Genomic DNA, 23,648 nt, shown 5'->3' on the forward strand with positions numbered 1-23,648 from the left:
ACTGTGAAAGGACAGCCAAAAGTAATCTCCGGCTAGTGTTTTACTCCAATACGTTTCTTAAGCGTACAGTAGCGCATTTTTCTGCCCTCATAAATGCATACCACATACCTACATCTAAGTAGTGTACTATTTTGTACCTGTTAATCAGTCAAGGGCCTAGATACTGTGAAAGTCCAGGTAAAAGTACTCACCGTCTGGTGTTTTACTAAAATGCATTTTTTAAGCGTACTGTAGTGCATTTTACTTATTCAAGTGTACTGTAGCGCATTTTTCTGCCCTCATAAGTGCATACCACATACGTACATCTAAGTAGTGTACTATTTTGTACCTGTTAATCTGTAAAGGGCCTACATACTGTGAAAGTCCAAACAATAGTACTCACCGACTGGTGTTTTACAAAAATACAGAGTTTTTAGGCGTATTGCAGCTAATTTTTCTGCCCTCATCAGTGCATACTGCATACGTACATCTAAGTAGTGTACCATTTTGTACCTGTTAATCTGTCAAGGGCCTACATCCTGTGAAAGTCCAAGCAATAGTACTCACTGGCTGGTGTTTCACAAAAATAAAGAGTTTTTAATGCGTATTGTAGCGCATTTTTCTGCCCTCATCAGTGCATACCGCATGCGTACATCTCAGTAGTGTACCAATTTGTACCTGTTAATCTGTCAAGAGCCTACATACTGTAAAAGTCCAAGCAATAGTACTCACGGGCTGGTGTTTTACAAAAATAAAGAGTTGTTAGGCGTATTGTAGCGCATTTTTCTGTCCTCATCAATGCATACCACATATGTACATCTAAGTAGTGTACCATTTTGTACCTGTTAATCTGCCAAGGGCCTGCATACTGTGAAAGTCCAGGTAAAAGCACTCACCAGCTAGTGTTTTACTAAAATGCGTATTTTTAAGCGTACTGTAGTGCATTTTACTTTTTTAACTGCACTGTAGCGCATTTTTCTGCCCTCATAAGTGAGTTCATACCATATACCTACATCTAAGTAGTGTACTATTTTGTACCTGTTAATCTGTTAAGGGCCTAGATACTGTGAAAGTCCAAGCAAAAGTATTCACCGGCTGATGTTTTACTAAAATGCGTTTTTTTAAGCGTACTGTAGTGCATTTTACTTATTTAAGTGTACTATAGTGCATTTTTCGGCCCTCATAAGTGCATACCACATAACTACATCAAAGTAGTGTACTATTTTGTACCTGTTAATCTGTCAAGGGCCTAGATACTGTGAAAGTCCCGGAAAAAGTACTCACCGGCTGGTGTTGCACTCAAATACTTTTTTAAGTGTACTGTAGCACATTTTTCTGCCATCATAAGTGCATCCACATATCTACATCTAAGAAGTATACTATTTTGTACCTGTTAATCTGTCAAGGCCTAGGTACTGTGAAATGACAAAAGTACACACTTGCTGCTGTTCTGGACAAATACTGTTTTAAGTGTAGTGAAACGTATTGTACTCCCCTTATATACACACTAAGTATGTCAGGCAGAGAAGTGCCAGGACATGCACAGAAGAGTGAGAGAGGCCTAAATTCATCAGGCAGAGGTCGCAGCAGACTATCCAGGCGGTGCCATTCAGGCATTATAAATGGTCTCCACTCAGCCAACTCAAGGCTGTGCCATTCAGACACTATATGGTCTCCTCATACTTATGCCACCTCCAGGCTCTGTCATTGTGCTGCCATGTCACATGTCACTCCATGTTAGATTTGGTCTTTTGTATCCACACGCCGATGCCCAGGACACTAAAACTTGGGAGTTAAAATTTCAAAATCCTCAATTTCAATTTCAAAATCTTCAATTTATTTTTCTAAATCTTAAATTTCAATGGTCTCCTCATGCTTCTGCCAACTCCAGGCTGTGCCATTCAGCCACTGTAAGGTAGCCTCATGCTTCAGCCAACTCCCGGCTGTGCCATTCTGCCACAATATAGTCTCCTCATGCTTCAGCCACCTCTAGGCTGTGCCATTCAGCCACTATAGGGTCTCCTCATGATTCAGCCACCTACAGACTGTGTCATTCAGCCAATATATGGCTTACTGATGCTGCTGGGCCTAAAAATTTTAATGGTAGCACTAGTTACCATAAATCTTCAATTTAAAAATTCATCTTTTAATCTTAGGGATTGTGAAGCCCTAGTGTCTACTCATGCTGCTGCCAGCTCCAGGCTGTGTCATTCAGCAACTCTATGGTCTCCTCATGCTGCCAACACCTCCACGCTGTGTAATTTAGCTACTATATGGTCTCCTCATGTTGACAACACCTCCCCGCTGTGTCATTCAGCAACTATATGGTCTCCTCATGCTGCCAACACCTCCACGCTGTGTCACTTAGCCACTATATGGTCTCCTCATGCTGCCAACACCTCCACATTGTGTAATTTAGCCACTATATGGTCTCCTCATGCTGCCAACACCTACATGCTGTGTCATTCAGCCACTATATGGTCTCCTCATGCTGCCAACACCTCCACATTGTGTCATTTAGCCACTATATGGTCTCCTCATGCTGCCAACACCTCCACACTGTAATTTAGCCACTATATGGTCTCCTCATGCTTCCAACACATCCATGCTGTATCATTTAGCCACTATTTGGTCTCCTCATGCTGATGCCACCTCCAGGCTCTGTCATTGTGCCTCTCTGTGGCAGTGATTCTAATAGCGATGCCTGTAATCTGCATGTCATACTTAATAACAGTATTATTTCACTACCCCAGCACACTCCATATGCATCTTAGAACAAAGCAAAGTGTTCTACACCCCTGTTGAGGCTCTATGTAGGCCAGAAATAGCCGTTTTTAATATAGATTTGCTGCAAATAAATTCGACCCGAAACTAATTTTTTCTGAAAATTCAGCGAATCGGTCGAATCGAATTTTTCAAAAGTTTGCTCATCTCTAGGAATATGTATACAGATATAAAACAAAATTCTTCATATTATAAATTAACCCTTTTGCGACATATGACAGATCTAGTTTATCATGGGGCTGCTAAGGGTGTATTAAGCAGGCTCCTGACTCAAGCCCGCTCCACACCTGGTGACACCCAGCTGATTTAAGTAGCTGGGGGCCATGACTAATATCTGGTATGCATCTATCCCTGTGGGTGACTAATAAAGCAATTAACCCTTTAGATTGCCACTGTCAAAGCTAAAAGCAGAAACTAAACTGACATTTAAACATTCACTGTTGGTCTAGTGGCATAGATTTTGCCAACTTTTGCTATCAAAAATCAGCCTAAAGTAGCATGTGAGGAGGGTGTACCCTTCCTCCAGAAACTCTGTGACTTAGTATTTAGTAAGTGTCCCCAATGTGCCATAGCAATAGTTAGGTGGTAAGGATAATTACTATACCATACACTTTATTCGTTTTTCATAAATAATAATAATTTCATTTAAATTTATGTTAAAGATATTTTTGAATTTGTAAGCATTTTGTTTTGCTTCATAAACACCTTCATTTTATTGAAATTGTTTTGTTTGTATACTGGAATTTATATGTCTGTAAAATAAAAAATATAAAAGATTATATATATATATATATATATATATATATATATATATATACTAGCTACTAGGGCCTGCCTGTTTTTTCTTACCTTACCTCTCCTTGTGGAGGAGGAAAAGCAACAAAGGAGGAGCTTTTGTTCTTATATCCCGTCCTTAAATCCTGACCCTATATCCCTTTCTCATATCCCGACCCCAAATTCCCTCCTCATATTCCTACCTCATATCTTGTCCTCATATTTTGTCCTTATATCTCGACCTCATATTCCGTCCTCATATCCCAACCTCATATCCCGATTTCATATCCCGTCCTCATATACCGACCTCATATCCCTTCCTCATATCCCATCCCTATATCCCATCCCCATATCTCATCCCCATATCCCGTCTTCATATCCTGTACTCATATCCCATCCCCATTTCTAATATTTATTTCTAATCCTTATAGCTTGTCCTCTATGCTGTGATTAACTTTGATTGCGGCGTCTAAAGGGGTGATGCCAGATATCGGCCCGATCTGAGATGTCCAACATTAACCGTGGGGCATGGATGCTGATAGCAACCGGGATCCACTGGATATGAAGTGTGCTCAGTTCGTGAGCATGTTTCTACATGGGGAACAAGAGGCAGGATGTACTGGTATACCCTGCTTCCTCTAGGTTAAGGGGAGACAAGTCCAGAGGTGTTGCAGTCAGGTAGCACAATCAGGCCACACAGACTGTTCACAGCATTAGCAACATGTGGCCTGGCATTGTCATGTTGAAAAATGAATGCAGGGACACTTCAGAAATAGCTGTACTACTGGTTCCACAACCAAATTAATGTATCACTGAGCTGTTAGTGTACCTGGAATGAAGACTAGAGGGCCCAGTTACTATATATTATGTCACTCCACACCATAATCATGGGAGCAGGAGCTGGATGATGTTCCCTCCTAATATTGAAATTGTAACACCAAAGATATGGTGCAGAAAGATGGCAATGGAGGCTGAAGGGAAGTCTATCCTCTTCAGCGAAGAGTCCTACTTTTGCCTCAGATACAAGAATAGCCAGAGATGGGTCTGCCAAAATATACAAGAGCTGGACCCCACTAGTCTTGACTCCACGTTAATTAACAGTTTGGCATTGCATTGATTTGGTTGTGGAACCAATGGTACAGTCATTTCTCAGAAGAGTCCCACGAGCTGTTTTTCAACATGACAATGCCAATCTGCATGTAGCTTGTACTACTGTGAGCAGACTGAGTTAGCTAAACGTTCTACCATGGCCTGCAATGTCTCCAGACTCTGGTCTTCCATTGAGTATCTATTGTGTACAATACTTGAACTCAGTTAGAAAATTTACTTATTTAGGGTTTTTATGTTATACACTTAACACTTTCACTGCATGGTGACCCTACAATGTGGAAAATCTGTATCAAGCTTTTTTTTCTATGTAGAATCCAACATGAATTGTATTTACAGAGTATATATATGTCCCTGCTCCTATATATGGGAACAGGGACATATATGTGTGTGTGTGTCTCAGATACAAATGGTTATAATGCATATCCATAGATTCAAAGTTCTCGAGACGCAAATACAGTTGACTCCTGTGGCAGAAGGAAATCTACAACTACTTTCTCCAGCATTCATCCTTATTGGTCATAACTTACATTAGGTATACGTTGGAGGTAAGGATGACCTGGCTGTGTTCTCCTTTCATCCGACAAAAGATCCGACTTTAGGCTTGCGTTGCATTACCTGGAGAAACCAAATTTATCTTAGGAAGAAGGATGAATACCTTTAAAACGCATTGTCTATGTATCTAAAATACCTGCATAATAAAAGACACCCTGAGATCACCACCCAAAAAAAAAGGTGTCTCCGGGTTATGTGCCGTGAGCCTTAAGTCTGATCTTTTGTTGGATGAAAGGAGAACCCAACCAGGTTTTACATCTTTACCTTCACCGTGTACCTGCATATCCCACCGTACTGAGAATGGCACTGATGGTCGGCTGCTTTCCGATATCTTAATTTTAAGAGCACTTCACAGTGTTGTTCCTTCGCAACACTGCAAGGTGAGCATATACCTGACACCTATTCTGCACTCCATGGTTTTGTACAAAAAACTACTACACTATATAGCCCATTAAAGTATTGAGTAAAATGTGAATGGCTGCTACCTTTATTATTTACATATTATTTACAAAGCACTATGTACCAAGTTATTTTATATTGCATGTATATTTGTACTATATTAAATAAATAATACAGTAATTAAAAAAAGAACTTGATTCATACCTGTGAAATGTTTCCATTAGGCACATTAGTTTGTGAATCATCATTTGTTGTTAATGCATCCCCAGTGTCTATGAGATTCTCTGTGGGAACGTTCTGCACTGGTTTCAGATAAGCAATTTCATTCTGCTTTGAGTCCAGAGTCACACACACATCATATGAGAATGGGAAAGGTAAACTTGTATCACTGATCTCAGAAGGACATCCCAGGGTGAACTGTGGATACACATTTCTACTATATGCTCCATAGGCTGAAGGACTGTTAGTTTTCTTGCATTTTAATATAATAGTAATTAATACAGTTGCAATAAATAAAATTGAAATGAAAGCTATTGACACTATTAGATATAATGTTGCATTGGAAGAAGTATCTGACATACTGGGTTGTCGTTTAATCTCTGGTACTACCTGTTGAAAATATTCAGCCACAACTACATGCACTGAAACTGTACATGACAGAGATGGGACTCCATTATCTTTCACCAGAACCACAAGTTTTTGCCTTAAAGTATCTGTGTCCTGCAGGTCACGTCCTATTTTAATTTCCCCAGTATATTGACCAATGACAAATAATGATGCATCAGGAACCTGTAGTAAGTGATAGAAGAGCCAGGCATTGTGTCCAGAGTCAGCGTCCACTGCAATCACTTTGGTGACTAGATAACCTTTCTCAGCCGAGTGAGGAATAAACTCAAATAATGCTGATCCCTCAGTATCTGCTGATGGGTAGAGGATCTTAGGAGCATTATCATTCTTATCAATGATACATATCCTCACTGTGACATTACTGCTTAGAGGAGAAGATCCACTGTCTTTCGCCATCATCTGGAACTGAAATTCCTGCAACTGTTCATAGTCAAATGATCTCTGGGCATATATTACTCCACTTATAGAATTAATGGAAATATAGGATGACACAGGAATATCTTCTACATTACTATTCAGAATGCTATAAGTAATTTTACCATTTTCATCCCAATCCAGATCTGTAGCATGGACATGGTGTATTGATGTCCCCGGTTGATTATTTTCTCCGATATACAAAATGTAGTTAATCTTCTCAAACACTGGAGCATTGTCATTCACATCTGAGATGTTGAGCTGAAAGGTCTTGTTGGTTGATAGTGGAGGAGATCCACTATCCATACACTGGATTGTAACATTGTAAGAAGGATTTCTTTCTCGGTCCATGCTGGCTGCAGTTACTAGTTTATAGTAACTACTAGAGGATGGAATTAGCTGAAAAGCCAATGTGTCTGAGATGTGACAAACAACGTCACTGTTCACCCGTGAGTCCAAGTCATGGACATTTAGTAATGCTATAACAGTTCCTGGTGGTGAATCCTCTGGAATTGAAGATGAGAGAGATGTGATAGATATTTCTGGAGCATTGTCATTCACATCCATTACTTGTATGGACACTTTGCAATGTGTCACATGACCACCGCCATCTTTAGCCTCTACAGTCATTTCATAGGTGTCTGATGTTTCATAGTCCAAATCTCTTAAGACTTTGATGTCTCCATTTAATGAATCTATAGAAAATAACTGGCGTGAATCATCAGAAATGTGACTAAAAGAATAAGTTATTTGTGCATTAGAACCTTCATCTTCATCTGTGGCATTTAACTGAATTACAAGGGATCCAATAACAGCATTTTCATGTAATTGTATACGATATATATCTTGGGTAAACATGGGCAGGTTGTCATTAACATCTAGAACAATAATCTTAATTGCAGCTGTGCTGGATTTCTGTGGGTTTCCTCCATCCAAAGCTGTTAATAACAACTCATAGAAACTTTGTATCTCTCTATCTAATGATTTTTCTAAAACAATTTCCGGATATTTAATTCCATCTGTTGTAATTTTCTCTCCAAGTCCAAAGTTTCCATTGTTGCTCAGTGTATAACTCTGGATAGAGTTGGTTCCTAAATCTGGATCTTGTGCATTTCCTAAAGCAAAGCGGCCCCCAGGTGAGGTAAGTTCACTTATTTCTATTTCAAAATGTTTCTTAGAAAATACTGGAGAATTATCATTCACATCCTTGATTTCAATGGTGATTGTATAAAAATTCAAAGGATTTTCAATCACAGCCTCTAGATTTATAAAGCAGTTTAGTTTGATTCCACATAATGTTTCTCTATCAATTCTCTCTGCTACAAATAAGTCTCCATTATCCATATTCACATTTAAATATTTTATTTTTGCTTTTGAAATAAGTTGAAATTTTCTATTTGCTAAGTCACCTACATTTAAATTAAGATCATTTACCACATTCCCAATGACAGAGCCTCGCTTCATTTCTTCAAGTATTGAATATTGTAGCTGCCCATAGATCTCATGGATAAAGAAGAAAACAAAGCAAAATACCTGATATATCTGTTCCCATTGATTTCTTCTATGTCTTGCTGTATAATTCATTGTTTGCTATGATAGAAATGTTTCTTTTGCTATAATCCACAAGATGTAATTCTTGGAAAAATAATTATTCATGAAGATATTTCCTTTAGTTCAGACTGCAGTGTGTTCACTGGAAGCATCTATGTCTCACTGTATTTAGTACTGTGTGAATATAGTCACCTTTGTAAATTTTCTTTCCACATTGGACGCAAATGAATATACAGTCTTATAGTGACACTCAGTGTTCAAAAATAAGAACTGCCTCTATTCTGCAAGAAGCACACTTTTTATTCATTTATATCTCTATTTCTTTTTTTTCTATAAGGCATGAGTGATAATAAAATATACTAGAATATTACAATAATAAATTGATGATAGTTTTCATTTAAAATAACAGTAAAATATACCGTTTTTATTTTGGCAGTTAACTTATAACCTGAATATGTTATGTCAGAAGAAAAAATAACAAAAACAATATTTAGTACAACACCAGTCCTGTCTCTAATTCTGTAACTTTTGGATGATTTAATTTGTATGCCATTCATTTTGTGGAAAAACTGATATGTTAACTCTATTCTGCATATAACTATGATCTAATTGATACCCGATGTATATAGGTAAAATAAAAAGTTTAAACCACCATATTCTGTCTAAAGACAAAAAGAGCTATGTGATGGCTCATTTATTGTCTAAAGAGCTATGTGATAGCTCTTTTATTGTGCCTTGATTGGTAGTTTTTGAGATGAGACTTTCTGTGAAAAAATTTATTTTTTCCATTTAGTTTTTTTTTTTGTTTATTTATGCTGCTAAACCATGTGGTTTAAATAGCAGTATATTTTAATACTTAAAACATTTCTGCATGCAATGATATTAAATATAGTTACTGTTTTTTCAAACTCAATCATTATATTGCTTACAATGATCTATAAAATGCTTTGCATTGAGCAGTGAAATTAGCACAATAGCATAATAGCCATTTATCTTGAAGGGGAACTCCACTGGAAAAAAATGTTTTTAATCAACTGGTGCCCGAAAGTTAAACAGATTTGTAAATTACTTCTATTTGAAAGTCTTAACCCTTCCAGTACTTATCAGCTGCTGCACACTACAGAGGAAGTTATTTTCTTTTTGAACTTCCTTTCTGCCTGACCACAGTGCTCTCTGCTGACACCTTTGTCCATGTCAGGAACTGTCCAGAGCAGGATAGGTTTGCTATGGGGATTTGCTTCTGCTCTGGACAGTTCCTGATATGGACAGTTCCTGATATGGACAGAGGTGTCAGCAGAGAGCGCTTGTGGTCAGACAGAAAGAAAGTTCAAAAAGGAAAGAACTTCCTCTTAGTATACAGCAGCTGAAAAGTACTGGAATGGTTAAGCTTTTTAAATAAGAATGTAATTTACTAATTTGTTTAACCTTCTGGCACCAGTTGATTAAAAAAAAAAATGTTTTCCAGTGGAGTACCCCTTTAAGGGGAAAATGTAGTATTCATGTTCATATAATGAAAGCAATTAACATAAACATCTAAGTGACAGAGCAAAGTTATTTATTGTTATTTCAATATGCTAAAATTAAGTATTTATATTTATTTATTGCAGTACCAAAATTAAGTTATAAAGCTTAAAGGGGTACTCCAGTGGTCAACGTTTTTTTCCGTTTTTGACCTACCCTATTTGTTTTACCTGTTTTGTTTCATTTCTATTCTTGTTGTTTAGCCTACTCTATTTCTGTTCTTTGTTGTCTTTTTATCCCCCAATTTGTTTTCCTATCTTTGCTTCTATTTCCTGTTTCTTGCTGTGCTGAAAACTACAAATCCCAGCATGCCACATGCCTTGCTGGTTTGGGGCTGCTCCCTTTTTTTTTGTTTGTTTGTTCCGCCCTTTACCCATCCCACTATTTTCCCGGGTCAGCCGCCTTATACACAGCGCACTAATATAATCAGCCTTGGTTGGGATACACTGTCATACACACACTAAAGGGACTACAACTCCCAGCATATGTCATTCAGGAGTCTTCAGTCTGTGATATAACACCAGCATGCTGCCTCCTGTAGTCTCCTGGGGGTTATAGTTCACCACACCTCTGTAGGACATACACCAGTGTTTCCCAACCAGGGTGCCTCCAGGTGTTGCAAAACTACAACTCCCAGCATGCCCTGACAGCCTTTGGGCATGCTAGGAGTTGTAGTTTTGCAACAGCTGGAGGCACACTGGTTGGGAAACACTGGTGTAACATGATGTGTATGCTGAATAGGCTAGAACAGTGTTTCCCAACCATTGTACCTCCAGCTGTTGCAAATCTACAACTCTAAGCATGCCCAAAGTCTGTCAGGGCTGGCTGGGAGTTGTAGTTTTGCAATAGCTGGAGGCATACTGGTTTGTAAACACTAGCATACACACACAACAGAGACTACAACTCCCAGCATGTGTCATTCAGGAGTCCACCCCCCCTCCCACTTCACATATAGGGGGAGATTTATCAAAACCTGTGCAGAGGAAAACTTGCCCAGTTGCCCATAGCAACAAATCAGCGTGCTGCTTTCATTTTTATGAAGGCCTGTGAAAAATGAAAGAAGCAATCTGATTGGTTGCTATGGGCAACCGGGCAAGTTTTCCTCTGCACAGGTTTTGATAACTCTCCCCCATAGTGATCATTCCAAGTATGAGATTTATTCCCCTGCAGTCCATACATCCCCAGCCCGTGCACCCTGTCATCCTCCCCTTCAGATAACACTTATCTTCTCTGTGTTCCTTCTCCTGTGCAGACCTGTATCCTTAGAATACAGAGCAGGAGGGAGGGGAGGTGAGGAGCTGTGTACTCAGCTGGATGAGATGAGGGGGCGTGGGTTATTCCTCTCATGCAGACAGAAAGGAAAAAAAAAAGGCTGTGACGTCTTGTCCACAACAGACTCAGAACTGTGGACAACAGTAAAAGAAAAGCCTCTGAACTACAGAACTTCCTGCCCAACAAACAGGTAAGAAAAACACATACATGCTGCCAAAATATATAACACATGTATATTGCAAAAAAACTAAACTTACAAAGAAGATGCCATATAGTCAAAAAAATTAACCACCGGAGTACCCCTTTAAAACAATAAAATTAAACTAAAGATATCAACAGACACAATGGAAATTAACCTTATTTTATTATGATAACATTTAAATATTGTTTCCCAATATTACAATTTATAAATGTTTACAATATAAATAATCCTACAGTAGACTATTTATATGTAATCCAAGAAATAAAAAAAACTTTCCCCTCTCTGGCGTCCAGAGACAATGGATGCCGGATGCCACACAACTAATGACTAGAGATGAGTGAACTTACAGTAAATTCGATTCGTCACGAACTTCCCGGCTCGGCAATTGATGACTTATCCTGCATAAATTAGTTCAGCCTTCAGGTGCTCCGGTGGGCTGGAAAAGGTGGATACATTCCTAGGAAAGAGTCTCCTAGGACTGTATCCACCTTTTCCAGCCCACCGGAGCACCTGAAATCTGAACTAATTTATGCAGGAAAAGTCATTAACTGCCGAGCCGAGAAGTTCGTGACGAATCGAATTTACTGTAAGTTCGCTCATCTCTACTAATGACAACTGATGCACACTGTCATCAGTTATGGCATTAGTTGTACAGTTGTGTCAAGATCTAGGCCAGATACTGGACATATGTGAACCCAACCTTACAGATTACTATACTTCCAATTACCCTAATCCAACAAAGAAAGACTTGCATTTAACCCTTTAAGGACTCAGTCTATTTTGGCCTTAACCACTTAGGGACCAAGGGCGTACAGGTACGCCTTCGCTCCCTGGTACTTAAGGACCAAGGGCATACCTGTATGCCCGTGGGAATTTCGGTCCCCCCGGCAAGGACCGGACCGGAATGCGGATATCTTTCGGCAGGCATCGCGTGCCAATGCCCAGGGGTGTCCTGAGACCACCCCCATGTCGGCGATCGACACAAATCGCTGGTTAATCCACTCCGGCGATTTGCGGCGATTCCAGGTCATACGGGTCTCCAGTGACCCGGAAAATAAGGGGGATCGGGGTGGTCCAAGACACCCACGATTCCCCTGAAGGGATAGGAGTGAGGTGGCAGAGGTGCCAACCCTGAGAGTTTACCAACAGCTGGAGGCACCCTGTTTGGGGATTACTGTTGTAGAATACCCCTATGCCCACCCCTATGCAATCCGTAATATTGTCTTCAAATGCGCATTACACTATCTCACTTCAGAGCCCTGTCGTATTTCAAGAAAACCGTTTAGGGCCACATATGGGGTATTTCCGTACTCGGGAGCAATTACACTACAAATTTATTTTTTTTGGGGGGGGGGGGCGTTTTCTCCTTTTACCCCTTATGAAAAGGAAAAGTTGGGGTGTACACCAGCCTGTTTGTGTAAAAAAATTAAAAAAATTACACCAACTTTGATTTTCACAAGCGGTAAAAGGAAATATCCCATATGTGGGCGTTAAATGCTCTGTGGATGCACAACAAGTGCACTATGTACATTTGAGGCCTAATTTTGGTGATTTGCACAGGGGTGGCTGATTTTACAGCAGTTCTGACATAAATGCAAAAAAATAAATACCCACGCGAGACACCATTTTGGAAACTACACCCCTCATGGAACGTAACAAGGGGTATAGTGAGCCTTAACACCCCACAGATGTTTGACCAATTTCCGTTAAAGTTGGATGGGAAAATGAAAAAAAAATTTAAATGTTTTTCAATAAAATGCTGGTGTTACCCGAAATTTTTCAATTTCACAAGGGGAAATGTGAGAAAGCCCCCCAAAATTTGCAACCCCATTTTTTCTGGATAAGAACATACGCCATATGTGGATGTAAAGTGCTCTGTGGGCGCACTACAATGAAGGAGCGCCATTGGGCTTTTGGAGAGAAAATTTGTCCAGAATTGAAGGCCACGTGTGTTTACAAAGCCCCCATAGTGCCAGAACAATGTCAGGACCACAGTGCTCTCTGCTGACACCTCTGTCCATGTCAGGAACTGTTCAGAGTAGGAGAAAATCCCCATAGCAAACATATGTTGCTCTGGACAGTTCCTAAAATGGACAGAGGTGTCAGCAGAGAGCACTGTGGTCATGACGGAAAAGAAATCCCCAAATAAAATAATTCCCTTAATAAGTACTGGAAGGATTAAGAATTTTTAATAGAAGTAATTTACATATCTGTTTAACTTTCTTGCACCAGTTGATTTTAAAAAAAAAAAGTTTTCCACCGGAGTACCCCTTTAAGGATTCAGCAAATTTTATTTTTACGTTTTTGTTTTTTCCTACTCGCTTTTTAAAAATCGTAACTCTTTTATATTTTCATCCACAGATGAATATGAGGGCTTGTTTTTTTTTATGCACAGCCAGTTTTTCTTTGTAATGGCATCACTCTTTTTACCATAAAATATATGACACAACCTAAAAAATACTATTTGTGTGGTGAAGGTGAAAAGAAAACGGCAATTTTGCTAATTTTGGAAGTTTTGTTTTTGAGTTTTACATGTTATGGTAAAAATAACATGTTTTCTTTATTCTGTGGGTCAATACCATTAAAATGATATCCATGATTACATACTTTTCTATTATTTTGCCACTTAAAAAAAAAATTGCAAACTTTTTAACCAAATTAGTACGTTTAAAATTGCTCCATTTTGCTGACCTATTACTTTTTCATGTTTCCATATAAGCAGTGGTATGAGGGCTAATTTTTTGCACAATTATCTGTACTTTTTTTTTGATACTACATTTGCATATATAAAACTTTTAATACATTTTTATAAAATTTTTTAAAATAACATGTTACAAAACAGCAGCAATTTTCATTTTTTTTTTACGTTCACGCTGTTCACTGTAAGGGATCATTAAAATTATATTTTAATAGTTTGGATATTTATGCACGCAGTGATACCAAATATGTTTATTAATTTTTTTTTTAATACTTTTTGGGGGTAAAATGGGAAAACGGGACAATTTACATTTTTATTGGAGGAGGGGATTTTTTTTATAATTTTCAGTTTTTTTTATACACTGTTTTTTACTCTTATTTTTACACTTTAATAGTCCCCATAGGGGACTATTTATAGCAATCACTTGATTGCTAATACTGTTCAGTGCTATGCATAGGGCATAGCACTGATCAGTGTTATCGGTCATCGTCTGCTCTGGTCTGCTCGATCTCCGACCAGAGCAGAAGACCCCTGGAGACGGCTGGAGACAGGTGAGGGGACCTCCGTCCGCCATTATGGATGATCGGATCCCCGCAGCAGCACTGCAGGCGATACCATCGTTCAACTTATATTCCTAATGAGTCCCTACTCAGATGATCCAGAGGAAGGCATAAAATCCTCATACTAGAGGTAAAAATTCCTTTCCGACTCTAAATATGGCAATCAGAATAAATTCTTGGATCAACATTCTGTCACTATAAATCTAGTATCCATAACCTGTAATGTTATTTTTCTCCAAAAAATGCATCAAGGCCCCTTTTGAACTATTTTACTGAGTTCACCATGACCACCTCCTCTGGGAGAGAGTTCCATAGTCTCACTATTCTTATAGTAAAGAACCCGCATCTGTGCTGGTGTAGAAACCTTCTTCCCTCTAAACGAAGAGGGTGCCCCCTTGTTATAGATTCAGTCCTGGGTATAAATAGATCATTGGAGAGATTTCTGCATTGCCCCCTGATATATTTATACATAGTTATTAGTTTGCCTTAAGCCTTCTTTCTTCTAAACTAAATAACTCTAATTCTGATAATCTTTCTGGGTACTGTAGTCCTCCCATTCCCCATATTACTCTGGTTGCCAATCTTTGAACCCTCTCCAGCTCCACTATATCTTTCTTGTACACTGGTGCCTGGTACTGTACACAGTGCTCTATGTGTGGTCTGACTAGTGATTTGTACAGTGGTAGAATGATTTCCTTGTCGTGGGCATCTATTCCTCTATTGATGCCCCCCATGATTTTATTTGCCTTGACAGCAGCTGCCCGACATTGGTCACTACAGCTAAATTTACTGTTAACTAAGACTCCTAAATCCTTTTCCACGTCAGTTGTCCCAAGTGTGGGACATAATCCCAGCCTGGATTTTTCCTCCCCATGTGCATTACCTTATATTTATCAGTCAGGGGCCTGACAAAGCGCTTTGAAAGCACGATACGGACCGTGGCCCGCCGCTGTCTACTGCTCCCCCACTATATCATCGTGGCCTCCCGTGGTATGCACCTGCACTTTCTGCAATCAAGAGCTATCTTTGCTGAATCCTCGTGGGTCCTGGGTGAGTTGCTCCCGTCTCTTTCTTCTTACATTGTATCTGCATGCTGGACTGTACCTTTTGTGTGAGCACAACCTGTACCAGGACATATACCTCCTAGCGCTTTCATTATACAAGGTGATGCCGCACCTGTTTACCCATCCATGCTACATACCAGTGCCTGACCAGTATCTCTTTTTTTGCATTTATATTTATCAGTGTTGAACCTCATCTGCCACTTCTCAGCCCAAACCTCCAACCTATCCAGATCCATTTGTAACAGTGCACAGTCCTCTATTGTGTTAACCACTTTGCAGAGTTTAGTATCATCTTCATTTTAGTGACTACACTGTTGCAGATGCCATGATCTGTTGTTGATCACGGCATCGGAGGGGTTAATGGCACAAATCAGCACGATCGCTGATGTGCGCCATTACCAGCGGGTCTCTGGCTGCTGATAGCAGCAAGGACCTGCCGCGCATGACCCGAGCATCAGTCCGATGCTTGCGGTCATGTACAGGAGGTAAATGTATTTCCTGGTACCATCGCACCAGGACGTACATTTATGTCTTGCATCGTTAAGGGGTTAAAATATTTGTTATTGTTTATAAATTTAAGATACTTTAAATTTACTTTTAAGAGTGTGCCTTTAATTTGTAAAACTCAATCACAAAAGTTGTTGTTTATTTAAAATGTATTGGTGTCTTTTGTTAAAAGTTTCAAATGTTTTCATCCTACTTATCTTATTTACTATGGGAATAGGTAAACAGATCCATTTAAAATCCATTTAATTATAAATTAAATTAGAATGCTGCACTTATATGATAGATACAATTACTATATACATTTATATGACTAACGCAGTTTTAGGGGTAAATTAATACTTGACTAAATATAGAAATAATAACTAAATGGGACATTTTTTATATAAAGCTTTTAGTAAAAATAGTGGCTTTGTGGCTGCTCATTGGACCCAGCATAGAAATCTAAGCCAGCTAATAATTGCCATAGATTTTGGCAACTTTTGCTGTCACAAATCAGGTAAGTCACATGTAAGCAGGGTGTGCCCCCTCCATGTGAAGCTGTGTCCCCTTCCTGCCTCCTATCCTCCCCCGTAGGTGCAAGTGACAAATTTTTGTACAAAACAACTTTTGCACAAAATCTGTGATGTTTGTATTTAGTAGGTGTCCACAAATGTGCCATAGCAATAATTAGGTGGCCAGGATAGCTACTATATCATATACCTTTTTAGTTTTTCATAAATAATATGTGTATGATATAGTAGCTATCCTGGCCACCTATTTATTGCTATGGCAATTAAAAGATATGTTGTAATTTGTAAGCCTTTGCTCTGCATTATATACAACCTAGCCTCTTAAAATGTTGGAATTTCTAAATATGTATAAAAAAAATTATGATAGATACTTTATACTTTTGTTGCCTTTTTAATAAATTCCACAATGAACAGTTATGTGGGTTACATTGTTATAGCACACTGTAGGATTGCTGTATTATCCTTTATATGCAGAAGTTATATCTATAGATGAGCGAACTTTTCATAAATTCGATTCGGCCTATTCGCCGAATTTTCCGATAAAGTTCGTTTTGTTTCGAATTTTTTTGCGGTGAATCTATATTAAAAAAGGCTATTTCTAGCCTACATACAGCCTCTATAGGGGTATAGAACACTTTGCTGTGTTCTAAAATGCATATGGAGTGTGCTGGGTTAGTGAAATAATACTGTTATTCAGAATAACATGCAGATTACCAGCATCGCTTTTAGAATCACTGCCGCACAGCAGCACAATTACAGAGCCTGTTGGTGGCATCAGTGTCAGGAAACCATATAGTGACTGAATACCACAGCATGGAGGTGTTGGCAGCATGAGGAGACCATATAGTGGCTGAATGGCACAGCATGGAGGTGTTGGCAGATTGAGGACACCATATAGTGGCTGAATGACACAGCGTGGAGGTGTTGGCAGCATGAGGAGACCATATAGTGGCTGAATGGCACAGCGTGGAGGTGTTGGCAGCATGAGGACACCATAAAGTGGCTGAATGACACAGCATGGACATGTTGTCAGCATGAGGAGACCATATAGTGTCTGAATGACACAGCATGGAGGTGTTGGCAGCATGAGGAGACCATATAGTGGATGAATGGCACAGCCCGGAGTTGCCAGCAGCATGAGTAGGCACTAGGCCTTCACAATCCCCAAGATTAAAAGAGGAATTAAGAAATTTAAAACTAAGATTTTGGATAGCGGGTGCTACCTATGAGAAAATTTGAAATTCCCAGACCCAGGCCCAACAGCGGCATCAGTAACCCATATATTGCCTGAATGACACTGCCTTGAGTTGGCTGATGCACGAGTACACACCAGGGCTTCACAATCCCCCCCCAAAAACACCGCAATTTTAGACATTTTTGAAAAAGATTTTGAATAGCGAGTGCTACCTATGAGAAAATTTGAAATTCCAAGACCCAGGCCCCGCAGCGGCATCAGTAACCCATATATTGCCTTAATGACACAGCCTGGAGTTGGCTGATGCACGAGTACACACCAGGGCTTCACAATTCCCCCCCAAAAACACCGCAATTTTAGACATTTTTGAAAAAGATTTTGAATAGCGAGTGCTACCTATGAGAAAATTTGAAATTCCAAGACCCAGGCCCCACAGCGGCATCAGTAACCCATATGTTGCCTGAATGACACAGCCTGGAGTTGGCTGATGCACGAGTACACACCAGGGCTTCAAAATTCCCCCCAAAAAACACAGCAATTTTAGAAATTTTTGAAAAAGATTTTGGATAGCGGGTGCTACCCATGAGAAAATTTGAAATTCCAAGACCCAGGCCCCGCAGCGGCATCAGTAACCCATATATTACCTTAATGACACCGCCTGGAGTTGGCTGATGCACAAGTACACACCAGGGCTTCACAATCCCCACCCCCCCCCCCCAAAAACACCGCAATTTTAGACATTTTTGAAAAAGATTTTGAATAGCGAGTGCTACCTATGAGAAAATTTGAAATTCCAAGACCCAGGCCCCGCAGCGGCATCAGTAACCCATATATTGCCTTAATGACACAGCCTCGAGTTGGCTGATGCACGAGTACACACCAGGGCTTCACAATCACCCCCCCCCCCCCCAAAAACACCACAATTTTAGAAATTTTTGAAAAAGATTTTGGATAGCGGGTGCTACCTATGGGAAAATTAGAAATTCCCAGACCCAGGCCCCACAGCGGCATCAGTAACCCATATGTTGCCTGAATGACACAGCCTGGAGTTGGCTGATGCACGAGTACACACCAGGGCTTCAAAATTCCCCCCAAAAAACACAGCAATTTTAGAAATTTTTGAAAAAGATTTTGGATAGCGGGTGCTACCCATGAGAAAATTTGAAATTCCAAGACCCAGGCCCCGCAGCGGCATCAGTAACCCATATATTACCTTAATGACACCGCCTGGAGTTGGCTGATGCACAAGTACACACCAGGGCTTCACAATCCCCCCCCCCCCCAAAAACACCACAATTTTAGACATTTTTGAAAAAGATTTTGGATAGCGGGTGCTACCTATGAGAAAATTTTAAATTCCCAGACCCAGGCCCCACAGCGGTATCAGTAACCCATATATTGCCTGAATGACACAGCCTGGAGTTGGCTAATGCACGAGTACACACCAGGGCTTCACAATCCCCCCCCAAAACACCACAATTTTAGAATTTTTTTTAAAAGATTTTGGATAGCGGGTGCTACCCATGAGAAAATTTGAAATTCCCAGACCCAGGCTCAGCAGCGCCATCATTTTTTGATTTGAAATTTAAAACAACCTTTGCGTGTCCTGGACCCTAGCGTGTGGGTACGAAGGACCAAATCCAACAAGCCCCCACAGGGCTCATATGGCCGTGAGATTTAGGCGCAACGTCTCCATTGCCCTGACCGGCCATTGTTTCCAAGACTTCTCACCAAGGCAAACCATGTGAAGAACAACGTGACACCGCCGTGACCTGCACACATGGTATGCTAAAGGGCCACTGAGACTTGTCCAGGCAGTGGAGGCTTAAGACTCAGTGGAGGATGTGGAGGCGTAGTAGCACACTGTCGCAGGACCAACGGGCTGACAGAGCGTAGCAGGAAGCAGCATTGAGTACACACCAGGGCTTCAGAATCCCAAAGGAAAAACAAACATTTTTAAAATAATTTTAAGAATATTTAGGACAGCGGGTGCTACCTATATATTGCCTGAATGACACAGCCTGGAGTTAGCTGATTCATGAGTACACACTAGGGCTTCACAATCCCTCCAAAAAAAATACAATTGTAGAAATTTATGAAGAAGACTTTTGGATAGCGGGTGCTACCTATAAGAAAATTTGAAATTCCCAGACCCAGGCCCAGCAGCGCCATCAGTTAACCTTATTGCCTGAATGACACAAGCTGGAGTTGACTGATGCATGAGTACGCACCAAAGCTTCACAATCCCTAATAAAAAAGACAAACATTTTTGACGATAAATGTTAACGAAAATTTAGGACAGCCAGTGCTCTCTATATATTACCAGAATGACGCAGCCTGGAGTTGGCTACAGCATGAGGAGACCATTGAAATGTGTGATTTTTTTATTTGAAATTTTAATCAAAATTTGTGTGCCGGACCCCGCCGTATGGGTACAAAGGACCTAATCTCACAAGCACCCACAGGGCTCATGTGGCCGTAAGATGTAGGCGCAACGTCTCCATAGCCCTGACTGGCCATTTTTGTACCTTTGTTTAAGAACAAGCGCATATCCAAGAGTCCAGAAGACTCTATAATGCAGGACGGTGGACCAGCAAAAGACATTCTTCTATAAAATATGTTTTTATGAAATAAAGAAGCAGAGTTCATCCCTCTGCGTATTTTTTTTTTTGGAAAATGTTACTTAAAAAATCACACGCAACAATCATTCAATGGTGTAATGGTTATTATTGTGGAAAATTCAAGTTTATTACTGTGATAATTATCAGAAAATTTGAAAAAAACACTACCCAAGAGTGTTTAATAACCCCATACATTGCACCATAAATGTTGAAATTTAAATTAAGCATGTATTTCAAAGGCCCAAGCCCAGAAGCATCATGAAGTCAAGTAGTTCCTGAAAGACACAGGAGCAGTCAGGAGTAGGCATCAGCAGTACCCAAGAGGATTTAATAACCCCTTACATTGCACGATCAATCGCGAGATCAAGCAATAACAGGCGTGTTATGCCCTCAGATGTCCGGGGCTGCACGCGCGCTACACTGAACGGACCAGCGTGTGTCTATCTTTCATTGACAGGTGCGGGTAACCCGCTGAACCCCGTTCACGATAGGGATCAGAGATTGCAATTATTTGCCAGAAAAGAAGAATCACAACTAAGTGCGGGTCATAAGCTCGGGTTCATTAAGTCCCTGCCCTTTGCACACATCGCATGTCTCCACTACCGATTGGATGGTTTAGTGAGGTCCTCGGATCGGCCCCAGCGGGGTAGGAGAAGGCCCTAGCAGAGCACGGAGAATTTAAAGATCATAGTTGAAATTAGCATTAAGCATGTATTAGCTACTGCTAAACTTCCAAAAATTGAAGGCCCAAGGCCTGAGGTATCAGGGAGGCAATTATTTCCTGAAAGACACATAATGAGTCAGGAGCAGTCAGGAGCAGTACCCAAGAGGGTTTCATAACCAACCCCTTATATTTAAAGATCAATGTTGAAATTTGCATTAAGCATGTATTTAGCTACTGCTAAACACCCAAAAATTGAAGGCCCAAGGCCTGAGGGCAGGGAGGCAAGTAGTTCCTGAAAGACACAGAATGAGTATGGAGCAGGCATTCGCAGTACCCAAGAGGGTTTCATAACCCCTTACATTTAAAGATCAATGTTGACATTTGCATTAAGCATATATTTATCTACTGTTAAACATCCAAAAATTAAAGGCCCAAGGCCAGAAACATCAGTAAGGCAAGTAGTTCCTGAAAGACACAGGACGAGCCAGGAGCAGGCAATCGCAGTACCCAAGAGGGTTTCATAACCAATCCCTTACATTTAAAGATGAATGTTGAAATTTGCATTAACCCCTTAAGGACGCAGGGTTTTTCAGTTTTTGCACTTTCGTTTTTTCCTCCTTACCTTTTAAAAATCATAACACTTTAAATTTTCCACCTAAAAATCCATATGATGGCTTAATTTTTGCATCACCAATTCTACTTTGCAGTGACATTAGTCATTTTATCCAAAAATTCACGGCGAAACGGGAAAAAAAATCATTGTGTGACAAAATCAAAGAAAAAACACCCTTTTGTAACTTTTGGAGGCTTCCGTTTCTACGCAATGCATATTACGGTAAAAATGACACCTTATCATTATTCTGTAGGTCCATAAGGTTAAAATGGTACCCTACTTATATAGGTTTCATTTTGTTGTACTTCTGGAAAAAAAATCCTAACTACATGCAGGAAAATTTTTAAGTTTAAAAATGACCTTTTCTGACCCCTATAACTTTTTTATTTTTCTACGTACAGGGCGATGTGAGGGCTCATTTTTTGCGCCGTGCTCTGAAGTTTTTATTGGTACCATTTTTGTTTTGATCTGACTTTTTGATTACTTTTTATTCATTTTTAATGGTATAAAAAGTGACCAAAAATGAGCTTTTTTTGACTTTAGAATTTTTTTACGTGTACGCCATTGACCGTGCAGTTTAATTAATTATATATTTTTATAGTTCGGACATTTACGCACGCGGCAATACCACATATGTTTATTTTTATTTGTATTTACACTGTTTTATTTTTTTTATGGGAAAAGGGGGGTGATTCTTATTAGAGAAGGGGTTAAATGACCTTTATTAACACTTTTTTTTTGCAGTGTTATAGCTCCCATAGGGACCTATAACACTGCACACACTGATCTTTTACACAGATCACAGGCGTGTATTAACACGACTGTGATCAGTGTTATCGGCGCTTGACTGCTCCTGCCTGGATCTCAGGCAGGTAGGGTCCCTCCCGGAGTCCTGTAAGCTGTTCGGGACGCCGTGATTTCACCGCAGCTGTCTCGAACAGCCCGACTGAGCAGCCGGGATACTTTAATTTTCACTTCAGACACTTCAGCTTTGATCGCCGCATCTGAAGGGTTAATACAGGATATCACCGCGATCTGTGATGTCCTGTATTAGCCGTGGATCCTGGCCGTTGATAGCCGCCGGGACCAACTCGATATGATGCGGGGTCAATGTGTGACCCCGCGGCATATCGTGGGAGCTGGCTGAGGACGTAAATATACGTTCTTCGTTGTTAAGGGGTTAAGCATGTATTTAGCTACTGCTACACATCCACAAATTGAAGGCCCAAGGCCTGAGGGCAGGGAGGCAAGTAGTTCCTGAAAGACACAGAATGAGTATGGAGCAGGCATTCTCAGTACCCAAGAGGGTTTCATAACCCCTTACATTTAAAGATCAATGTTGACATTTGCATTAAGCATATATTTAGCTATTGTTAAACATCCAAATAAATAAAGGCCCAAGGCCAGAAGCATCAGTGAGGCAAGTAGTTCCTAAAAGACACAGGATGAGCCAGTAGCAGGCAATCGCAGTACCCAAGAGGGTTTCATAACCAACCCCTTACATTTAAAGATCAATGTTGAAAAATTGCATTAAGCATGTATTTAGCTACTGATAAACATCCAAAAATTGAAGACCCAAGGCCTGAGGGCAGGGAGGCAAGTAGTTCCTGAAAGACACAGAATGAGTATGGAGCAGGCATTCGCAGTACCCAAGAGGGTTTCATAACCCCTTACATTTAAAGATCAATGTTGACATTTACATTAAGCATATATTTAGCTACTGCTAAACATCCAAAAATTGAAGGCCCAAGGCCTGAGGGCAGGGAGGCAAGTAGTTCCTGAAAGACACAGGATGAGCCAGGAGCAGGCAATCGCAGTACCAAAGAGGGTTTCATAACCCTAATTGATAACCCAAGAGGGTTTCATAACCAACCATAATTGGGAAATGTTGGTGTAGCAGCATGGTCAATCTACTCTGAGGCATCTGGCATTGGTTGTCACGATGCCGGCTGGCAGGTAGTGGATCCTCTGTGCCAGAGAGGGATTGGCGTGGACCGTGCTAGTGGACCGGTTCTAAGTCACTACTGGTTTT

At 40.2% G+C, this 23,648-nt stretch overlaps 1 protein-coding gene across 14 annotated transcripts in view; it reads right to left on the reverse strand.

The window, feature by feature from the left end:
- Positions 1 to 23,648, reverse strand: part of LOC130267390 (protocadherin gamma-C5-like) — a 571,493-nt gene that overhangs the window by 432,253 nt on the left and 115,592 nt on the right. Inside the window, exon 1 of one of the 14 annotated variants that reach the window (XM_056517126.1) lies at positions 5,803 to 8,308. The exons of the other annotated variants lie outside the window; for them this stretch is intronic. Coding sequence (XP_056373101.1) covers positions 5,803 to 8,223 — 2,421 coding nt within the window. The 5' untranslated portion in view covers positions 8,224 to 8,308. Of the gene's footprint in view, positions 1 to 5,802; positions 8,309 to 23,648 lie in introns of those variants that run through there. 14 annotated transcript variants of the gene reach the window in all.

Source organism: Hyla sarda, chromosome 4 (genome assembly GCF_029499605.1).
Source record: "Hyla sarda isolate aHylSar1 chromosome 4, aHylSar1.hap1, whole genome shotgun sequence".
Lineage (NCBI taxonomy): Eukaryota > Metazoa > Chordata > Amphibia > Anura > Hylidae > Hyla > Hyla sarda.